General features: G+C 40.6%; 1 protein-coding gene and 1 long non-coding RNA gene across 2 annotated transcripts; one reads left to right on the top strand and one right to left on the bottom strand.

The window, feature by feature from the left end:
- Nucleotides 1-1,707: 1,707 nt before the first annotated feature.
- LOC103547906 (late cornified envelope protein 1F-like) lies at nt 1,708-3,463 on the top strand. Its single transcript, XM_070607213.1, has 2 exons — nt 1,708-1,798; nt 2,851-3,463. The coding sequence occupies exon 2, from the start codon at nt 2,874-2,876 to the stop codon at nt 3,198-3,200; it is 327 nt and encodes a 108-aa protein (XP_070463314.1). The 5' UTR covers nt 1,708-1,798; nt 2,851-2,873; the 3' UTR covers nt 3,201-3,463.
- An 8,877-nt stretch (nt 3,464-12,340) lies between these two features.
- Nucleotides 12,341-14,146, bottom strand: LOC139081495 (uncharacterized). Its single transcript, XR_011536641.1, has 2 exons — nt 14,083-14,146; nt 12,341-13,002 (listed from the first exon to the last, which is right to left on the bottom strand). It is a non-coding gene; the product is annotated as an uncharacterized lncRNA (long non-coding RNA).
- Between the last annotated feature and the right edge of the window lie 5,076 nt (nt 14,147-19,222).

Raw genomic sequence — 19,222 nt, 5'->3', positions numbered from 1 at the left:
CTCATAAGCCCTACACTCCACTCAAGTTGGACCACTCACTACTCACAGAGATCACCTGCATCCTCCCGCCCTGCACACATTCTCACACTGTTGCTTATGCGTTGAATGCCCTCCTTCCTCCTCTCCACTGTCTCCAGGGATCAAAGTCTTACCACCTTTTGAAGCCTATGTCCTATCAGACCTCTTTGCCGAATCTTTCCTGAAACACTTCCTCAGAATTCCTCTCTCTTTCATCTATTTTCCCAGACTAATTTGTATCCTCTCTCTGAACAGCCTGTACCACTTATTGGCTCTCTTTTTATTTATCCCACTTGGGATTTACTAGTTTTTTGGTTCTGTGGGTTGATGGTTTTCATGAAATTTGGAAAATTTTTTACCTTTATTTTAAGATATATTTCCTCCACATTCTATTTATTTTCTTCTTCTGGGACTCTAAGTACCTGTGTATTAGACTGTTAGCTATTATTTAACAGATTACCAATTACCCATTCATTTTCTTTCAAGCTTTTTCCCTTTTTTTCATTTCAGTTTGGATAACTTCTTGAAGTTCAAGTTCACCAATCTGTTTTTCTGTAATTTGCAGTCTGCTAAGATCATCAAATAACTTTTTGACATATTTAATTTTGCCCATATTTGTTTTTTAAGATATTGTGTTTTTCATTTTTAGAATTTCCATTTGGTTATTTTTGAGCATGGGAAACACAAGAAATTTATATTGCAGAAAGCAAGCAATTTTAAATTGAAGATTGAGTATGGCTGTTCTTAAGTTTACCAGTGACACCACTTCAAGTCACTATTTAAGGAAGCCTGTGTGGCTGCTCTCTTCTCTTCATCTTTCTCATTTTTATTTTACCTCAACCCTTCAGATTTGCCCCAGGAAACTGAAAATTCTTTTTAGGCTATAATTTAATGCAATATCCCTATCTTTAGTCCTCTTTTCCTATATAGTCACTCTAGATCTACATTTATAAGGCCAAATTCACTGAAGTATATAGGAGGATGAAAATGACATTTAGTTTGAACAAGATCCACCTACTTTGAAAGGTATCTTTTATTCCCACTGTCCATTAAAATCTATCTTTACATATATTTCTCCTTATGTCTGTCTATCTATCTACCTACCTAACTATGTATCTATCTATCCACGTTCTGAATGTCACCAAGTACAACAGACTATCTTGCCTACTTCCAATTTGCTGTCTTAATTAATTTGTAGATCCTGCAAAGAAGATATTTCCATCATTACCTCCATTTAAAAGATCAGAATGCTGAGGTTCAAAGAAGTTGAATACTTTGCTGAGGTCTCTAAGGCCTCTTTTCTCAACCACTGTGCCACACACACACACATAACTTAGACATGTAGATTTTCACACCAAGCCATATAGATCCAAGGGTCCAGATGGAAAATTAGTATCCATGTTGAAAAGAAAGGAGGAGTTGTGTGACCAGGGTCCATAAGTGTGAATAGACGGCTGTGAAGAGGGCCATATCCACAGAAAATAAGATACCTGAGGACTCTGGGAATGGTGGTGTCCCTTTACACCCACCACAGTCCCCATCTTAAGCAGGTGCTTTCCTAGCCAGAGGCGGCTACCATGAGCTTCATGGAGGGAGGGGCTGCCAGTCATCACCCAGTCATAGGACACTTGTGGGTGGCAGGAGGCAGTCCTCTCATGCCCAGGTCCTTTCTCACATGTTGGGGCAAGAGCCCAAGGCTAGGATAAAAGGGCCTGTGGCCAAAGCACCTCCATTCAATCCCTCCTCAGGAGCTGACGAGCCCTGCACTGCTTGTGCACCAGTAAGTGTCTGCTGGGAATGGGAGCAGGGCCTTCCACAGAGGGATGCTCAGACCAGAGTGGGAGGGCAAGCAGGGCAATACCTTGTGACAGGGAGGCCACTGTGTCAAAGGAAGAGGGTTCTGGAAAACTGAGGGAAGGGTGTGGGGAGGGATCTGGTACCAACTGGAGACATAGGTAGAAGAGTTGGTGGCTGTGCCTTTGGGCTCTGGAGGAAACGAGTTGATCTGCAGTGAGATGAGCTCAGGACGGGGATACTGAAGCACAGACACTGTGCGCCATTCTGACAGATTTCAGGAGGGAGTTCACCTTTGAAAATATAGCCCTGTCCCTGTCAGCTAAGGAGAAGTGCGGTGTGGACCGAGACCTTAGGCTCCTTTGGGCTTGTTAAACCCATGTATCCATGGGTCTGGGAATGTGTCTACAACCTTTCCATGTTGATTAGGACACAGCAAGTCTGAGAGTCACTATACCAACCCATCAGCTTGAGGAGGTAGAGAGAGGAGACTGAGCTCTGGACTAAGATAAGGAGGTCAGTGTCCAAGTCCCAGGTCTATAGTAACTGAGAGGTTTATCAGTCTCTTCTTTGATAATGTGAGTTTACTGAGGTGGATAATCTCCAAGATCCTTTGCAATACTGACCTTCCAGATTAAAATCATCTTGGAAGTTATGACAAGAGAGAATGATTATCATATTTTTCCCTTAAGAAATAATATTCCCTTAAGTGGCTTAAAAATTGGACAATTTCAGATTTGGAGGGTATGATTAGAATCAATTCTATGTCTGCTTACAAGACTTCAGACTCTTGGACATGTTTTGTAATATTGCTGAGTCTCAGTTTACTACTTTGTATAACAGATGAAAGTTCTTGTCTGACTTGCAAGGCTGTACTGAGGTTCCAAAGCGACGATGCAAGAGTATGGGACGATCACTAAAAGTAGTAGAACTACAGGAGATTATGTTTCTATGATTATAAGTGATGCTAAGCGGGCATGAAGGGGCAAGAGTAGCCTTTATGTGCTTGGTCTGACTTGCTGTTTGACTTTCCCTCAGCTCCTGAACTCCTGCCCACCAAGATGTCCTGCCAGCAGAGCCAGCAGCAGTGCCAGCCCCCTCCCAAGTGCCCCACCCCTAAATGCCCCCCAAAGTGTCCTCCAAAGTGCCCTCCAGTCTCTTCCTGCTGTGGTGTCAGCTCTGGGGGCTGCTGTGGCCCCAGCTCGGGGGGCTGCTGTAGCTCTGGGGGTTGCTGCAGCTCTGGGGGTGGCGGCTGCTGCCTGAGCCACCACAGGCGCCGCAGGTCCCACCGCCGCAGACACCAGAGCTCTGACTGCTGCAGCCAGCCCTCGGGGGGCTCCAGCTGCTGCGGAGGGGGGAGCGGGCAGTCCTCTGGAGGCTGCTGCTGAAGTGGACCCTGACCTTCTCTTCCCTCTGAGCTCTTTGAATGGCAGAGAGGTCCCAGCAAAACTTGAGCTTTTACCTAGAGGATCCCTCCACCCTGGTGTCCAGAAGCCCAAAACCTCTCTCTAAAATCCAGTTACTGGCCTCCTTCCCCATGTCTGTGGCTGCCCTGGAAATCCCAAAGCACAGACCCCATGTCACTACACAGCTTATGTTATTGTATTGTGCCACCTGAACTGAAACAATAAATACAGAAGCTGCTCACTAACTCGGTATAGAGGGATTTAATTTCCTGTTTTTGTCACCATTGTTCTATTCTCCTCTGTCCTCTGCTAGTAGCTGTGGAGGCCTCAGTGGACAGAGGACAGGGTAAAGGATCAGGAAAGAAAAATCTGTATTTTTGTATATTTCTATTTTTCTCTAATTCTTTGTTTTCCCTTTTAACCAAGTCTCTGAAGCAGCATTCCTTGTGATCATTGCTCCTTTAACTTCTAGTTCCCTTCACATGTCTAACTCTGTCCCTCAGGCATGGCCAGGGGACAGACATCATCCTACTTCCTCCCACCGTCATCTCCTCACTCATGTGCTCCCCATTCCCCACCCTTCTTCTAATCAATCTCAACTTGACTCCTCCTTCAGTTTAAGTATACACACACACACACACACACACACACACACAAATATACATGGAATAAACCCTTATTTTTTTAAATTTTAAAATCACTTTTTTTGCTGTATAATTTATACACAATAAAATTCACTCATTTCTAATATACAATTAAATGAGTTTTGTCAAATATATGCAGTCATGTAACTACAAATACAATCAACACCCTAAAAATGAAGTTGTTAGGTAATCATTATTTGGGGAAAGTTTTAAGAATAGCACAAAATCCATAATATATAAAGGAAAATTTGGGTACAAGTAATCGATGTGGTTAAATGTGGAAAAATTAAATTCTAAATGGTAGAAAGCACTATTAAAAAGATGGAAGGATACAAAATGAAGTTGGTGAGAAACTCAAATCTTTCCCTCTAAATCAGGTACAAGGCAAAGATGTCCCCTGTCACCACTCCTTTTCAACATGATACTAGAAGTTTCAACTAACATAAGACAAGAAAAGTAAATTAAAGGTATATAGACTGGGAAGGAAGAAATAAAGTGTGGTTGTTCACAGATGACATGATCATCTATGCAGAAGATCTGAAAGAATCAACAAAAAAGCCTCCTGGCACTAACAAGGAATTATAGCAAGATGCAGGATACAAGGTTGATATGCAAGAATCAATTGCTTTCTTATATACCAGCAATGAATAAGTGGCACTTGAAATTAAAAATACAACACCATTTACAATGGCACTCCCAAAAATGAAATACTTAGGTATAAATCTAACAAAATATCTGTAAGATCTATATGAGGAAAACTATAAAACGCTGAAGAACAAAATCAAAGAAGGACTAAATAAATGGAGAGATATTCCATGTTCATAGATAGGAAGACAATATTTTCAAGATGTCAGTTCTCCTCAGCTTGACCTAGACTCAGCACAATTCCAATCAAAATCCCAGCAAATTATTTTATGAGTCTCAGCAAACCGAGTCTAAAGTTTATATGAAGAGGCAAAGACCAAGAACAGCCAACACAATACAAAAGAAGAAGAGCAAAGTAGTAGGACTGTCACTACCCGACTTCAAGACTTACTATAAAGTCACATAATCAAGACAGTTTGGTATTGGCAAAAGAGTAGACCACAGATCAGTAGAACAGAATACAATGGAACAAAGATAGTCGTTTCAACAAATGATGCCAGAAAAACTGGACATTTGCATCAGAAAAATGAAACTAGACATAGAACTTATGCCCTTCATAAAAATAAACTCAAAACAGATCATAGACCTAAATGTAAAATGAAAAATTATAAAACTCCTAAAATATAACATAGGAGAAAACCTAGATGATTTTTTAGATATAACACCAAAGGCGTAATTCATGAAAGAAATAATTGATAAGCTGGGCTTCATTAAATTAAAAACTTCTGCTCTGTGAAAGACGATGTTAAGAGACTGATAAAACAAGCCATAGACTGGGAAAAAATATTTACAAAAGACACATATGGCAAAGGCAAAACTATGGAGACAGTAAAAAGATCAGTAGTTGCCAGGGATTGTTTAGGAGGTGATTGGAAGAGGAGAGATGAATGACAGAGAACAGAGAATTTTTAGGGCAATGAAAATATTCTGTATGATGCCATAATAATGGATACATGCCATTATACATTTGTCCAAACCTATAGAATGAACACCACCAAGAGTAAACCGTAATGTAAACTACGGACTTTGAATGATGATGCAGCAATGTAGGTTCCTCAAATGTAACAAATGTACCTCTCTGGTGGGGGGTGTTGTTAACAGGGGAGGCTATGCACTTGTAGGGGCAGTGGGCATATGGGAAATCTCTGTACCTTCCCTTCAATTTTGCTATGAACCTAAAACTGTTCTAAAAAAAAAAAGTTTAATAAAAAATAATTAACTTGAAAAATAGATTACATATAATAGTTATAGAACTAATATCCCTAATAAACAAAGAGGACATATAAATTAAGAGTAAACAATTAAACATTCCTATAAAAGATTTGGAAAAGTCATGAATGATCAATTCTAAAAAAAAAGAAATATTTCTAATTTCCACTGAAATTAGATTGGAAAAACAGTTCTACTTCATTAATACAGAAAAAATATAACTTTTCTAAGGAGAGAGATTTTAGATTCATAATACATTGCTAAAGATTTAAAAACCTCACAAAACTCATCCCCACTTATTCTTTGTTATTGAGAATGTAAATTAGCATAATAATTCGGGTGGTTTATTCATTCATTCCTTCAACAAATACTTACTGGGGTAGATGAATTAAAGTTTAAAACAAATATACCATTTTATATAAAAATTGTTTTAGCATTTAGCCAAATGAGATAAAAATATAAAAATGAAAGAATGGATGCATAAGAGTGTTCACTGAAAAATTTAGAAGTGACGGGAGAGTACAGCGCAGTTGCAGCATACGAGATAAATATAAAAAAATTACAACACAAGTAACACTCAGAAAATATAACTTTAAAAGATGCTATTTAAAATAGTAACTGAATTTTCTTCTAGACTTTAAGAGTATTGCTCATTACTTATAATTGTTTAAAGAGTTTATAGAGACAGAGAAAACAAAAGAAAGATCGCCAATTTGCTGGGTGCTTGCTTCGGAGCACAGAGAAAAAACAATTACCCAGTTTGAATTATTTCTGGTTAGAGCTCAGATGTGTTTCCTTCTATTCCATGAGATGGTGGAATGTTGAGAATACAAAAGTACTAGGAAAGGTAGTCACATGTGTGCAGTTTTTCCATCACTATTCAAGCATATAAAACAGCCCTTGGGATTAGAACACTTCTTTACCAAGAGGTAAAGAGCCCACACAGCTTCTGCTGGGCTTACCACCCTGTGTGAAATACCTTTCTTTGTTTCAGGCTCAATGCATGTTCTTTTGTCTCTGCTTAAAGCATGTACATCAAATGATACCTGGTCAACCCCACTGTTAAATCTGTCCTACGAGGGGAGGGACAGGGTGAGAGGGGTGCATGTAGGCCAAGTGCCCTCTTTTGGTCCCTGGGAAAAACCCACTGGCCATGGGAGATGGATGCCCACTACTGAAGCTGATCTTGTTGTCTCTTCTCTATGTGCCTAAAGTGTTGTTCCATCCGATGCTTGACCGTGTTGTTTTCCTTGGCAACTCCAACACCAAGATACGGTGGGCAGAAGTGTTGAGTCCTCCCCTAGGATAGATAACCTCTGCATGGTACTCTGCTGGGCAAAAAGATGGAGGCAGCAGACAGTCTGGCAATAGAAAACCTCAGAAAGTCAATGGTTTGCTGCTCAAAATGTTTATATTGAACTGCTAGCAAAGCCATGAGCTCTCATAGCCAAGGCTTAAAATCCTGTCTTCATGACACAACCCCCGACTCATCACCTACATCCAAGTCAGGTCAATTGAGGATTTGGCTGTTGTCTTGCATAGAGGCAGAGGCACGGAGCAGATGGCATCTCAACTCCATCATCCCAGAAATCAGGAGCAGGAATCCATGCCCTGACCACTTCCCCATTGCTAAGACCATTGGAACAACCTGAGTAAGCGAACAAATGTCACATCCAGATGAGAAAGGGACAGAGCTCTCAGGATGATGTGGCCATCACTCCTCCCTGTGCTTGTCTCAGAGTGTGTTCTCCTATGAGTTTGACCTAATCATAAGGAATAGCTGCTGTAAAGTCAATGCTAATGCTGGTAATAGGGTTTCAAAACCATTAACTGCTCACTCTGTGCATAGCTGTACCTCCAGGAGCTAAAAGAGGTGCAGAAATATAAGACCCAAGTGAGGATGTCAAGAAATTTATTCTGATCTCACTTGAGAGATATGTCACATGAAAGATAAAAGAGCAGGTGTGATTTGAGCCTCACTGTTGTGGCAGGGCAACAGCCGTGGCATGCAGTGCAGAGAGAAGCATATCAAAGTCTAGGAAAAATCTAGATCAGTTTGAGTGTATTTCTGAAGATGGGTGGCAAATGCTTAAACTAGAAATAGAACACAGATTCACATTTCACAGTGGGATTTTGGACCTTCTCCCATAAATAGCATGAAGCTCTGAACAAGACTTTGTCAATGATTTGGTATTAATTATTTACGAGAATGGGAGGAGCTTTTCTTGGATCTTATAGTGGAACAGAATCAAGGAGGCCCTTTTATCCTGGCCTTGAGCTCTGCCTCAGCATGTGAGAAAGGGCCCAGTATGACACGACCCACCTCCTGCGACCCACACGGGTCCTGTGACAGGCGATGACTGGCAGCTAGCTCCTCCTCTGCCTCCCTCACTGGGGCCCAGTACATTCCCACCATCAGTGTCACCTCATTCTCCTTACAGCTGATTGCCCCTCACACCTCCTTCTTGGAGTTTGGCCTCCTCATCTTTTCAATTCCTCCTGTCCTATTTCCTTGAGGGTCTGCTTTGGACTAAGATTCTCAGAAGCCTCTAAATATCTCCACTTGTGTCCCAGTCACCCGGGCAGATGCTCTGTGTGTGTGAGTGTGTGCGTGTGCATGTCTACACCATCACAGCTAAAAGCCTGGATTAGGAGTGAGACACACCTGGGACAGAATCCTGTCCCTGCCACTTATTAGCTGTGGGATCTTGCAAAAATCACCTAATGTACTCTCTTTCTCAATTTCCTCAACTTTAAAATAGATCCTAAAATTTATTCCCAACCATGTCATGCGGGTTGACAGAATCAAGGAAGGAAAATGCTTGGAAAAGGTCCTGTAACACAGTGGATGCTCATAAATGAACTCTCTACGCATCAATAGATGGATAATTAAGAGGAAGTGAATTTTTTTTTTAGATCACAGCTATTTACTAGGAAAGGTATATTGGACTTTTAAAATGACTATTTTTTTCAGCTGAAGTTCTTCAGACATTTTCATATAAAACTATCCCTGGAGAGGAGCTGGGGAGAAAAGCTGTGTTGCTTTGCACAGTAGAATGAGAATTTGTTTTGCAAGGATCTTACACAGAGGAACAGAGTAAGCCTGTGGATGAGAAAGCAGAAAGGAGAAGAGACAGTGGCAGGGCGTCAAGCCTGGGGCACATGTCGGAGGAGGACCCTATGGAAATGAGCCCCCAGGTCAAAGAGGCAGGAAGACCTTACAGAACAGGAGGACTTGGGATTCAGTAGGAATCTCTAGTGTTACTGCTTTGTTCCTATGTGGATGCAAGGGTCCCTTGAAGGTTTATTTCATTATTTTTTTATTTAACATTTGTGGGAGATTAAGATAAAGACTCATGTCAATTTGGTTTGTAGCAGGTTCTCCTTCCACGTCTAGAAGGCAACATCATTAAAAAATAAGCAAATTAATTATATTAAGGCAAATTATACATAGAAATATTATGAGAAGAAAGTCCTGCCTCTAGAAGTGTCCAAAATAATCTTCCAGAGCCTGAGATGAGGTATACATGAGTCAATAACATCCATACCTAGGTCATAATGGGCAAGGAGAGCCATATCTGGTGAAATGTGTGTGGGCATGTGATTACGGGTATTTTAGTCTGCTTAACTGATTTTATGTATACACATATATACACACATGTGTGTGTATGTGTGTGTATATACGTATGAGTGTATATGTATATAATTATATATACTATCTAGACATCGACAGATATAGATACAAATACAGATACAGACACAGACACAGATAGAGAATCCAGCTCGCTTGTGATTCTCAGCATCAGGTATCTCCAGGCGCCCGACTTTCCCTGAAACTCCACGGCCCTCAATCTGTAGAGGTTTCTCCTTGATTCTCATCTTCACTGGGATTCTCCCTCCTCCAGCCCTCACTCCAGGAATCATTACCCCTGACTTTTAAGGAAGCCTCATCTAGGGCTCCACACTACGTTCAGGATCAAGGTCAGCGTTTTCACTGATGTCCAAGGCTCTGTGCAGCAGGACCCTGCACAGCTTCTCCAATTTCTGCTCTGCTTCCCAAGTAGAACTGGAGTATTTTAGCTGTACTATAAATTTGTCTCTCTTTACCGTACTCTCATGCTTTATTCCATGATATTTTCCTTTCTGGGGACAATTCAGTTCAAATCCTACTTGCTCCATATCCTTTAGGTGACGTACCTTACAGATGAGATTGTAATAAACCTTTTGACAGCATAACTTGTGCCTTGTATTCCCCTCAGCAACTAGTACAAGGTTATGCACACATGGGTAGTTAGTAGATTTTTTAACAATCCTTTCATTAGTGTTAGCACTGACTTTACAGTTTACAAATAGCTACTCCCTATGACTTAGGTCATCCTCATAGGAGGCTGCACTCTGAGACAGGCACAGTGTATTGGGATGGCCATGTCACCTGCAGAGGTATGCCACTGTCTCACTTGGCTATAACATTTGCTCAGGTTGTTCCAATGGGCTTAGTTATGGGGAGTGGCCAGGATATCTACCCCTTGGCTCACACAGCAGCCCAGCACCTGATTCCTAGGATGATGGGGTGAAGAGTTCATCTGGTCCATGTCTTTACCGCAAGGCAGGGCAGCACCCGAACTATCAATCTGCTTGGACTTAGAGGGTGAGTCGGCAGCCTGGTTGCAACCACATCACTTGGACTGACCCTTTGGCCTTGGCTGTGAGCTATCAACGGTTTTGAGACCGTTTAATAAACACAGTTGACTAGCAAAGTCTTTCTGAGGTCATCGATTCTTCCATCGTCATTCTCTCAGCTTCCCCAGGGCTCTGGAGGGGGCACTGCCGAGATTGTATAGGAAGTGATTCACACTGAATTAATTTTCCTCTGTGCCTTCTCACTCTCCTCCCTTCTGAGCTACAAACTAGCACATTAAAAATTTCAGTGTTTTTGTTCCTTGCAAGTCTTTCTTTTAAATTATAAATGATGAAACAATACTCTAAAAAAATAGAAAATGTATATGATTGTTGCTTAATTATTAAGTGGGGGAAGGTGTTTTAAGAATGGCACAAAATCAATAGTATATAAAGGAAACGACTGACAAACTATATAGAAATTTACCATATGGCAAAAAGTACCCCATATAAAGCAAAGAGACAAATAATCAAATAGAGAAAAATACAACACATGTGCCAGCTAAGGAATTAAAGTCCCTAATATAAAATATATCTTAAAAATTAAAAAGGAAATAAAAATACAAAAAAATCTAATGGACAAAGGAGAGAGACCATTCATTCTCTCTCACTCACGTGCATATTCACACACACACACAGAAAGGAAAAGAAAATTTGAAAAAATATTCAACATTGCTAATATTAAAAAAAAAACAATCAAAACACGTCATATTTTAGGATGTGTTTTATCAGATTTACTTTTTTGTTTTAAAGTAACAATGATTGTAATAGCTAACAATACTCAGAATATGTGAGAATTTGTGATAATACACATTCACATTTTGCAGTAGCAATAGAAATTGGCATAACTATTCTGGATGGCAGTTTGGTACTTAGGGTGTAATCAATTTAAATTTAAAATGAACGTATCCTTTTACACAATAATTCTTCTAGGAATTTAGCCTAAGGAAACAAAGATATGATATAGGAGAGATAAATGCATAAGAATATTAATTGCTGGGGGCTGGCCCCATGGCCGAGTGGTTAAGTTCGCGTGCTCTGCTGCAGGCAGCCCAGTGTTTCGTTGGTTCGAATCCTGGGCGTGGACATGGCACTGCTCATCGGGCCACGCTGGGGTGGCATCCCTCATGCCACAACTAGAAGGACCCACAACGAAGAATATACAACTATGCACCGGGGGGCTTTGGGGAGAAAAAGGAAAAAATAAAAAAATCTTTTAAAAAAAAAAGAATATTAATTGCTGCAAATTAGATATAAGAGTTCAGCAAGGTAGCAGGATATAAGATCAATATATAAAATACAAATTATACTCAATGACGCCAGCAACACCATAGTAGTAATTGTTTCATATAAGAATCAACAGATGCCAAAAAGTTTTGGGTAAATATTTGATAAGACATAAGTATTTAAATACTATCACACTATCTCCCATAAGCTATTAATTAAAAGGAAAAATAGGGACTATGCAATGAAGAAACTTGGCAGACATCACCTAAACCCAGTAGTCAAAGTTACATCACCGGGAATGGGACAGTTAGACAGATGAAGCTTGATACTGGGCTCTAAGAAGGACACAGCTCCAGTTTGGCAGAACCCCTACAAAAGTGCTTAACAAAATCTAGTCAAGAAGAAACATCAGACAAACCCAAACTAAGGGACCTTCTACAAAAATGAAAGGTTATGAAAGACAACGATGAAGACAAAAACCCTGAAGGACTGTCACAGATAGGAGACTAACGGGTCATGGCACTGAGTGCAGAGTTGGATCCTGGACTGGATTCTGAAACAATAAAAATTTGCTTTGCTATAAAGGACATTAGTGGCACAAGTGGCAAATTTGAACAAGGTCTGTAGATACTGAGGCCTCAGGGGAACCAGGAGCTGAGGACAGAGTAGGAGAAAAGGATGACATAAGTAGGCATAACAATCAGTCAAGGCAAGAGGGAATGCAGATTTCCAGTTTATTGTGTCACATCAGGCTGGGGAACGCAAAAAGATAAGCTGAGGAGGGACATGGGGTCTGTGCTTTGGGGTTCCCAGGGCAGCCACGCATAATGGGAATATGGGGAAGGAGGTCAGTGAATGGGTTTGGGGGAGCAGCTTTGGGCTTCTTGGACACCAGGGCGCAAAGATCCTCTGGAACAGGGCTCAAGGCCTCAGCCAGGCCTCTCAGCAACACGGGCAGGCCCAGCAGGAGGAGCAGGAACAGGAGGAAGGATCTGGTCATTTGCTGCCCCAAGTCAGCTTTTCTTGGCTCTTCTTGGCTCAGGGTCCACTTCAGCAGCAGCCTCCAGAGGACTGCCCACTCCCCCCTCCGCAGCAGCTGGAGCCCCCCGAGGGCTGGCTGCAGCAGTCAGAGCTCTGGTGTCTGCGGCGGTGGGACCTGCGGCGCCTGTGGTGGCTCAGGCAGCAGCCGCCTCCCCCAGAGCTGCAGCAGCCCCCCGAGCTGGGGCCACAGCAGCCCCCAGAGCTGACACCACAGCAGGAAGAGACTGGAGGGCACTTTGGGGGACACTTCGGGGGACATTTAGGGGTGGGACACTTGGGAGGGGGCTGGCACTGCTGCTGGCTCTGCTGGCAGGACATGTCGGCAGGTGGATGTTCAGGAGCTGAGGGAGAGTCAAACAGCAAGTGAGACCCAGCACGCAGAGCCCATGCTGCCCCTTGTCCTTCCAGCATCATTTGTAGCCCCTCTATTCTGATGAACTGTCTAATGTGTCCTAGACAATTAAGCATTGGAAATTTCATTATTTCTAATAGTTAAACAAATGCTCTCATATCTTCTCTTTTGAATTTAATTTCTTATGCAGCTTTTTCAATTATTTTATTGTTAGAAAACTGAGACCACAAGATGTAAAGGATATGTTGTCAAAGTCAAATATCCAGTTTCTAGAGGAGAGTTCTACTGCAATTATAACACGAGTATCACGGAGACAATTAATCTAGGAAGTAGTTTAGAAACGAAATAATTTCTTTAGGGAAAACAGTCATTCCCTCTGGGAGAATTTCCTAGATCATCTTGTTCTGTAGGGATACAGAAGTTCACAAACAAAGAATGTTGGAGATTGCCTGGGAGGACTAACTGAGGAAAAGTGTCAGTTGGCGTAAGCTGGGACTTGCACCCAGGCCTTGACCCGGTCCAATGCTCAGGCGTTCTCAGCAGACACTCACCTCAAACGAATACCTCAGTCCAAGACGTGAGTTGCATCTACTCAAGTCTGCAGACTCATTTATCTGAGTACTTAAAACAAGTCTGTCCACTATGATTTCCTCTCTACCGGCTGAGAACCACCGTTCCCATCTCAACTTTTCCAGGAGAGACACTTATGTTTTCAAAGATAATCTTTCCTTTTTGAAAACAGTTATAGGTTGGTATGACGGTCAATATTGTAAATCCTTCAGACCAGAGACCCAAGTACAACACATCAGTTTGATTTCTCTCGAGCACTAAGCCACAATTATGCGTCTCCTCCTCCTCATGCTTCTAGCCTTCTTCGTTGCCCTCTCCTCCCTCAGCTTCCTGAGACTCGTTCTTTTGCTAATGTGGACATAGCCTCATCCTCTTCTCAAACCGCTCCCTACCACACACTGCAAAGGCCGTGCTCCACCCTGCCCTTCTGCCTGCCCTCTCGCTCTGGTCTGGATGTCCCTCTGTGGAAGGCCCTGCTCCCTTTCTAGTGGATGCTTACCGGTGCACAAGCAGAACAGGGTCTGTCAGCTCCTCAGGAGGAAGTGGATGGAGCTGGTCTGGCCCCAGGTCCTTTTATCCTGGCCTTGGGCTTGGTCTCCAGCATGTGAGACAGGACCTGGGCATGAGAGGACTGCCTCCTGCCACCCACATGGGTCCTGTGACTGGGTGATGACTGGCAGTTCCTCAGCAGCCTCCCTCTAGGGGATCAGGGCAGCTGCTCCCAGCTAGGAATAGGGCTGCCTAGAAATGCGGGTGGGCCGGAAAATCCCTACCATCACTCCCACCTTGTTCTCCTGGAGGGTGCCTCCCTTGAACGTTCCCATCTCTCCTTTTTGGAACTCCCCACTCCCAACACTTCCTTCTTTGCTTCCTTAATGTTAATTTAATGACTGCATACAACCTGATCTGAACCAAGCTTTCAAAATGTTCCTTCATACTTTATTCCATACTGGTAACTCTGAAACAATATGTATTATTGTATGTGTGGTTTCAACTTAATGAAAATGGCATCATGCTTGAGGTACTCATCTGTAACTGGCTCTCGTCCTTAGCGTTATTTCACAGAGTTATTCAACGTGATCTACATAGCTATAGTTTATTAATTTTAAAAACTGTATTGTGTCCATCTTAAGAGCATAGCATGCTTTTGTTATCCTATCTCTTTTGGATGGACATTTAGGTTGTTTGCACTATTTGCTGTATAAATATTGCAGCAATGGAAATTTTTGTGTGTGTCTGCTTGCACATATGCTGGAGAGACGCTCTAAATTAAGTGCCTATAAGTGGAACTGTTGGATTTTAGATTATGCCCATTTCTCAGATTTGTTCTTGTCAATTTCTGTTTCCACTTACAGTACATGAGAATAACTCCTCCTGTACATTGTTGCTAAACTTAAATAATTGCCACTTGATGCATGTGAATGGTTTAACATTGTACTTTTAATATGTGTTTCCTGCTTGGTAATGATCGCGAGCATCCTTTTATGTGTTTATTGATCATTTGGGTTTCTTCTTCTGTAAATTGTCTATTCTTTTTAAAAATGGTTTTTCTATTTGTCTCTTTTTGTTAGGATCTGTAAGTTTTCTTTGCACAATCTGGTTTCTAATGCACTATTTTTCAATGAGTTGTGAATGTCTTTCCTCAAATTATTTTCTTGTTTGCTTTTTAATGGTGTCATTTGATGAACAGTTGTTTTATTTTTAATATAGCTACACTTCTACAATATTAACTATGTTGTTGGCATTCTTCATGATTTTAAGAAATCTCAACCATTCATAAGTTCTACTCTTTTCTGTTTTCTTTAAAATGTTGTAAACAACAAACAAACATGTAGACAGAGACTAGATTGGTGGTTACCAGAAAGGAAGAGAGGGAAGAGGGGGAAAGGGGTAAAAGGGCACATGTGTATGGTGATGGATGCAATCAGACTTTGGATGGTGAACAGGATGTAGCCTACACAGAAATAAAAATATAACAATGTAAACTTGAAATTTATATAATGTTATAAACCAATGTTACTTCAATAAAAAAAGTTGTAAAAATGTGCTTTCTTTTTAAAACTAAGGTCTTTATTCAAACTAGAAAGGAATTTTTATACATTTTATATTTATTTTAATGTTTTTTCTAAATAGATAATCAATTGGCTCCATGTCATAATCAAATATTCCACTTTCCCCACCAATCTGAATATCTCCTCAGTCATAACAGAGTTTCCACATGTGTATAGATCTGTAATTGTACTGATCATTCTTTTCCTTGCCAATTTGTCATCCCTGTGGGAATATCCTGCTGCTTTAATTACTATAGGTGTATAGTCAATTGTGATATCTAATTACACAGGGTCCATAATTTTGTTCTCCTCCTTAAGATTGTCTTGGTGATTACTAGACCTTTGCTCTTTCATATTAACTTAGGGTCAGCTTGCCCTGTCCCACAAATGAAAATAAAGAAAAATAAAATAAAACATCGTTAGAATTTTGATGAAAATTCCATTGAACGTATGCCTTAATTTGTGAAGGGTTGTCAAATTTTTGATAATTTTCCGTTGCGTACACCCATGAATATGGTATATCTCTATTTATTTTGGTATTCTGTAATGCCTTTTAATAGAGTCTTGTCATTTTATCAAATATATTTTACACTCAAATTATGTTTAGACATTTCGTATTTTTTTTTTAGGAAGATTAGCCCTGAGCTAACTACTGCCAATCCTCCTCTTTTTGCTGAGGAAGACTGGCCTTGAGCTAACATCTGTGCCCATCCTCCTCTACTTTATACGTGGGACACTTGCCACAGCATGGCTTTTGCCAAGAGGTGCCATGTCTGCATCTGGGAATCCCAACTGGCGAACCCTGGGCCCCCGAGAAGCGGAACGTGTGCACTTAACTGCTGTGCCACTGGCCGGCCCCCATTGTGTATTTTTTGCTACTTAAAATACCAATTCCTGAAATTATATTTTTGAATTATTTATTATTGGTTAATATAAATCTAATTTATTCTGTATTCTGATCCTATATCTTGCAACTTTTCTAGCTCTTACTATTATTGTAATTTCTTTTAGCAATCATTCTTATGCACATATCTTTTCTTTATCAAGTCTTTTCTCCTTAGGTTACATTCTTAAAAGTCAATTGCTACATAAAAGAGTATGCTAATTTTAAATTTTAATTTCTATACATAATAATAATTATTTGTTGAGCAATGAATCTCTAAATTTCCATCCAGATGGTTATGTCACTTTATATTTCCACAAGCATAAGACCCATTTCTGATCACCTTCAGCATTACTGAGTTTTGCTATCCATTTTAAGTCTTTTTCAGTTCAACATTAAGGAATAAGTCTGATAAGCTGCATCCCTGAAAAGTCATCCTTGTTTTATATGCAGTTCTTTGGTTATTTGTATGCCCAAACAAAAACAATAAATTTCCAAATTTGTTGGTCATTTATATTTCTCTCTAAGCTGTTTGTTTATGTACTTTGTTCATTTGTAGATAGACATTTATTTATTGCAAAATTGTAGGAACTTACCGTTTGTATAGATTTTAATTCTATTACTGATTTGTATATTTTATTTTTCCTCAGCTAGTTATCTAGTTATTTATTTTTTCCCATCTTGTGTGGTTTTTTTTTTTTTGGTGAGGAAGATTGGCTCTGAGCTAACATCTATTGCCAATCTTCCTCTTTTTTTTGCTTGAGGAAGATTAGCCGTGAGCTAACATCTGTGCCAATCTTCCTCTATTTTGTATGTGGGATGTTCCCACAGCATGGCTTTCATAAGTGGTGTGCAGGTCTGTGCCCACCCGGGATCCAAATCCATGAACTCTGGGCTGCCAAAGTGGAGCTGGTGAACTTAACCACTATGTCACCAGGCCAGCCCCTCTCATCTTGTTTCTTTGATACTTTCTAGCATTCAGATTGTTTTTAACTATGCGATGAAATTTATCATTATTTTTTGCCATGCTTAAAATATTTTACCCAACTACTTATAAAGCAATAATTAGGTACATTTTTTAGTAATTTGGAGTACAAATTTATTGTTACTACTATAAATAGAAGTTTTCAGTGTAAGGAAACAAGGTAAAAATCACTCAAGTGTGTAGTGCTGGCACTGGGACACAGAGTAAAATTCACTGAATTAATTCTCACCAGGTCTCAGCATTCTTCCCTTCTATCTCTGGGGATTACGAGAGCCTGATGACATAAGGAACATAATCTCTCAGAAAATCAGTCCTTTGCTGGTACACATTGTTTTCATTAGAGTGGTACCTGAGCCATTGAGATATAACACCAGCCCTCAGGATGTTACATCATGCTGCTATTTTATTACCTAAACCCAAGTCAGATTAATTGGTGTTTGGGGTGCTGCCCTTTGTGGTAGCAGAGGCATTCACAGAATAGCTTCTAAGTCTCATCATCCTTAGAATGGATGAGCTGGGCTCCTGAATCAAAATTACCTATGTGAGCTAAGTAATCAATGTCTTGACTACACTCTTTGAAACAATATGAGACATATCCAGGTAATTCAGTGGCAGCTTTCTGCAGGGTGATAAGGCTAGTGCACTGTAATGTGAATATCTCAGAGTGAGAATTCTGACAATGATGGCTTCAACCATAATGAAAGTAACGTTATGGCTAATATTAATGAATAGATTTTTTTTAAGATTTTATTTTTTTTCCTTTCTCTCCCCAAAGCCCCCCGGTACATAGTTGTATATTCTTCGTTGTGGGTCCCTCTAGTTGTGGCATGTGGGACGCTGCCTCAGCGTAGTTTGATGAACAGTGCCATGTCCTCGCCCAGGATTCGAACCAACGAAACACTGGGCCACCTGCAGCAGAGTGCGCGAACTTAACCACTGGGCCACGGGGCCAGCCCCTAATGAATAGATTTTTAAACTCATTACTCATTGAATGCACTGACCCTGTATTAGGAGCTGGTGAGGGATACAGAAATATAAAATCCCAGGTGGAGATTTAAGGAGAGTTTATTATAAGTGCATTTGAGAGAAAGGACTCATAAAATGATATTACAGCAAGTTGTATGTCAACAGAACAGTTTTAGAAGTGCATAGTTCATGGAATGAAGCATGGGAATTTGACGGGAAGGAACACATTCAAAGATAACTTGTTCAAAGAGAATTTGTTCAAATTCAAAATAGAGAAAATAGGCCATTTCAGCTTAAGAAGAGCATTTCTAAAGGCAGGTAGCAAAGCCTGAACTGGAGATATAGCAAAGGGTCACACTGCACAGGGCTCAAACATCAGTCAATAGAGATTGGGGCTCACCATGGACCCAGTGGGGACCCCAAGTTGAAACTTATTTGATGGTTTAGGGCAATTATTCCTGAGGATGAGGGATGGAACCCAATGGAGAATAGAACTCAGTGAGGAATTGAAACCTAATAAAGAAGAGAACACAGGAGAAAAAAGGTAGATAAGAGGCAGAACAGTTTAGGGAAGGCTGGACACCAGGCAATACCAGTTGCTGGGAGAAACATACATATGTGTGTATATTCGCATATTTAGTCTCTCTCACAGGCTCTGTAATATCTCTAAGTAGACATATACACAAATATATACACGCACACATATTTCAACCACATACTAGTAGGGTTCATACTGCACAAAGTGACCTAGACA

This window comes from Equus przewalskii, unplaced genomic scaffold (genome assembly GCF_037783145.1).
Source record: "Equus przewalskii isolate Varuska unplaced genomic scaffold, EquPr2 ChrUn-10, whole genome shotgun sequence".
Lineage (NCBI taxonomy): Eukaryota > Metazoa > Chordata > Mammalia > Perissodactyla > Equidae > Equus > Equus przewalskii.
Note: the sequence above shows the minus strand (reverse complement) of the source record. Positions and strands in the feature narration are given on the sequence as shown.

Excerpts from the sequence above, each read along its gene's own strand:
- LOC103547906 (XM_070607213.1), top strand. The coding sequence starts at position 2,874 with ATGTCCTGCCAGCAGAGCCAGCAGCAGTGCCAGCCCCCTCCCAAGTGC.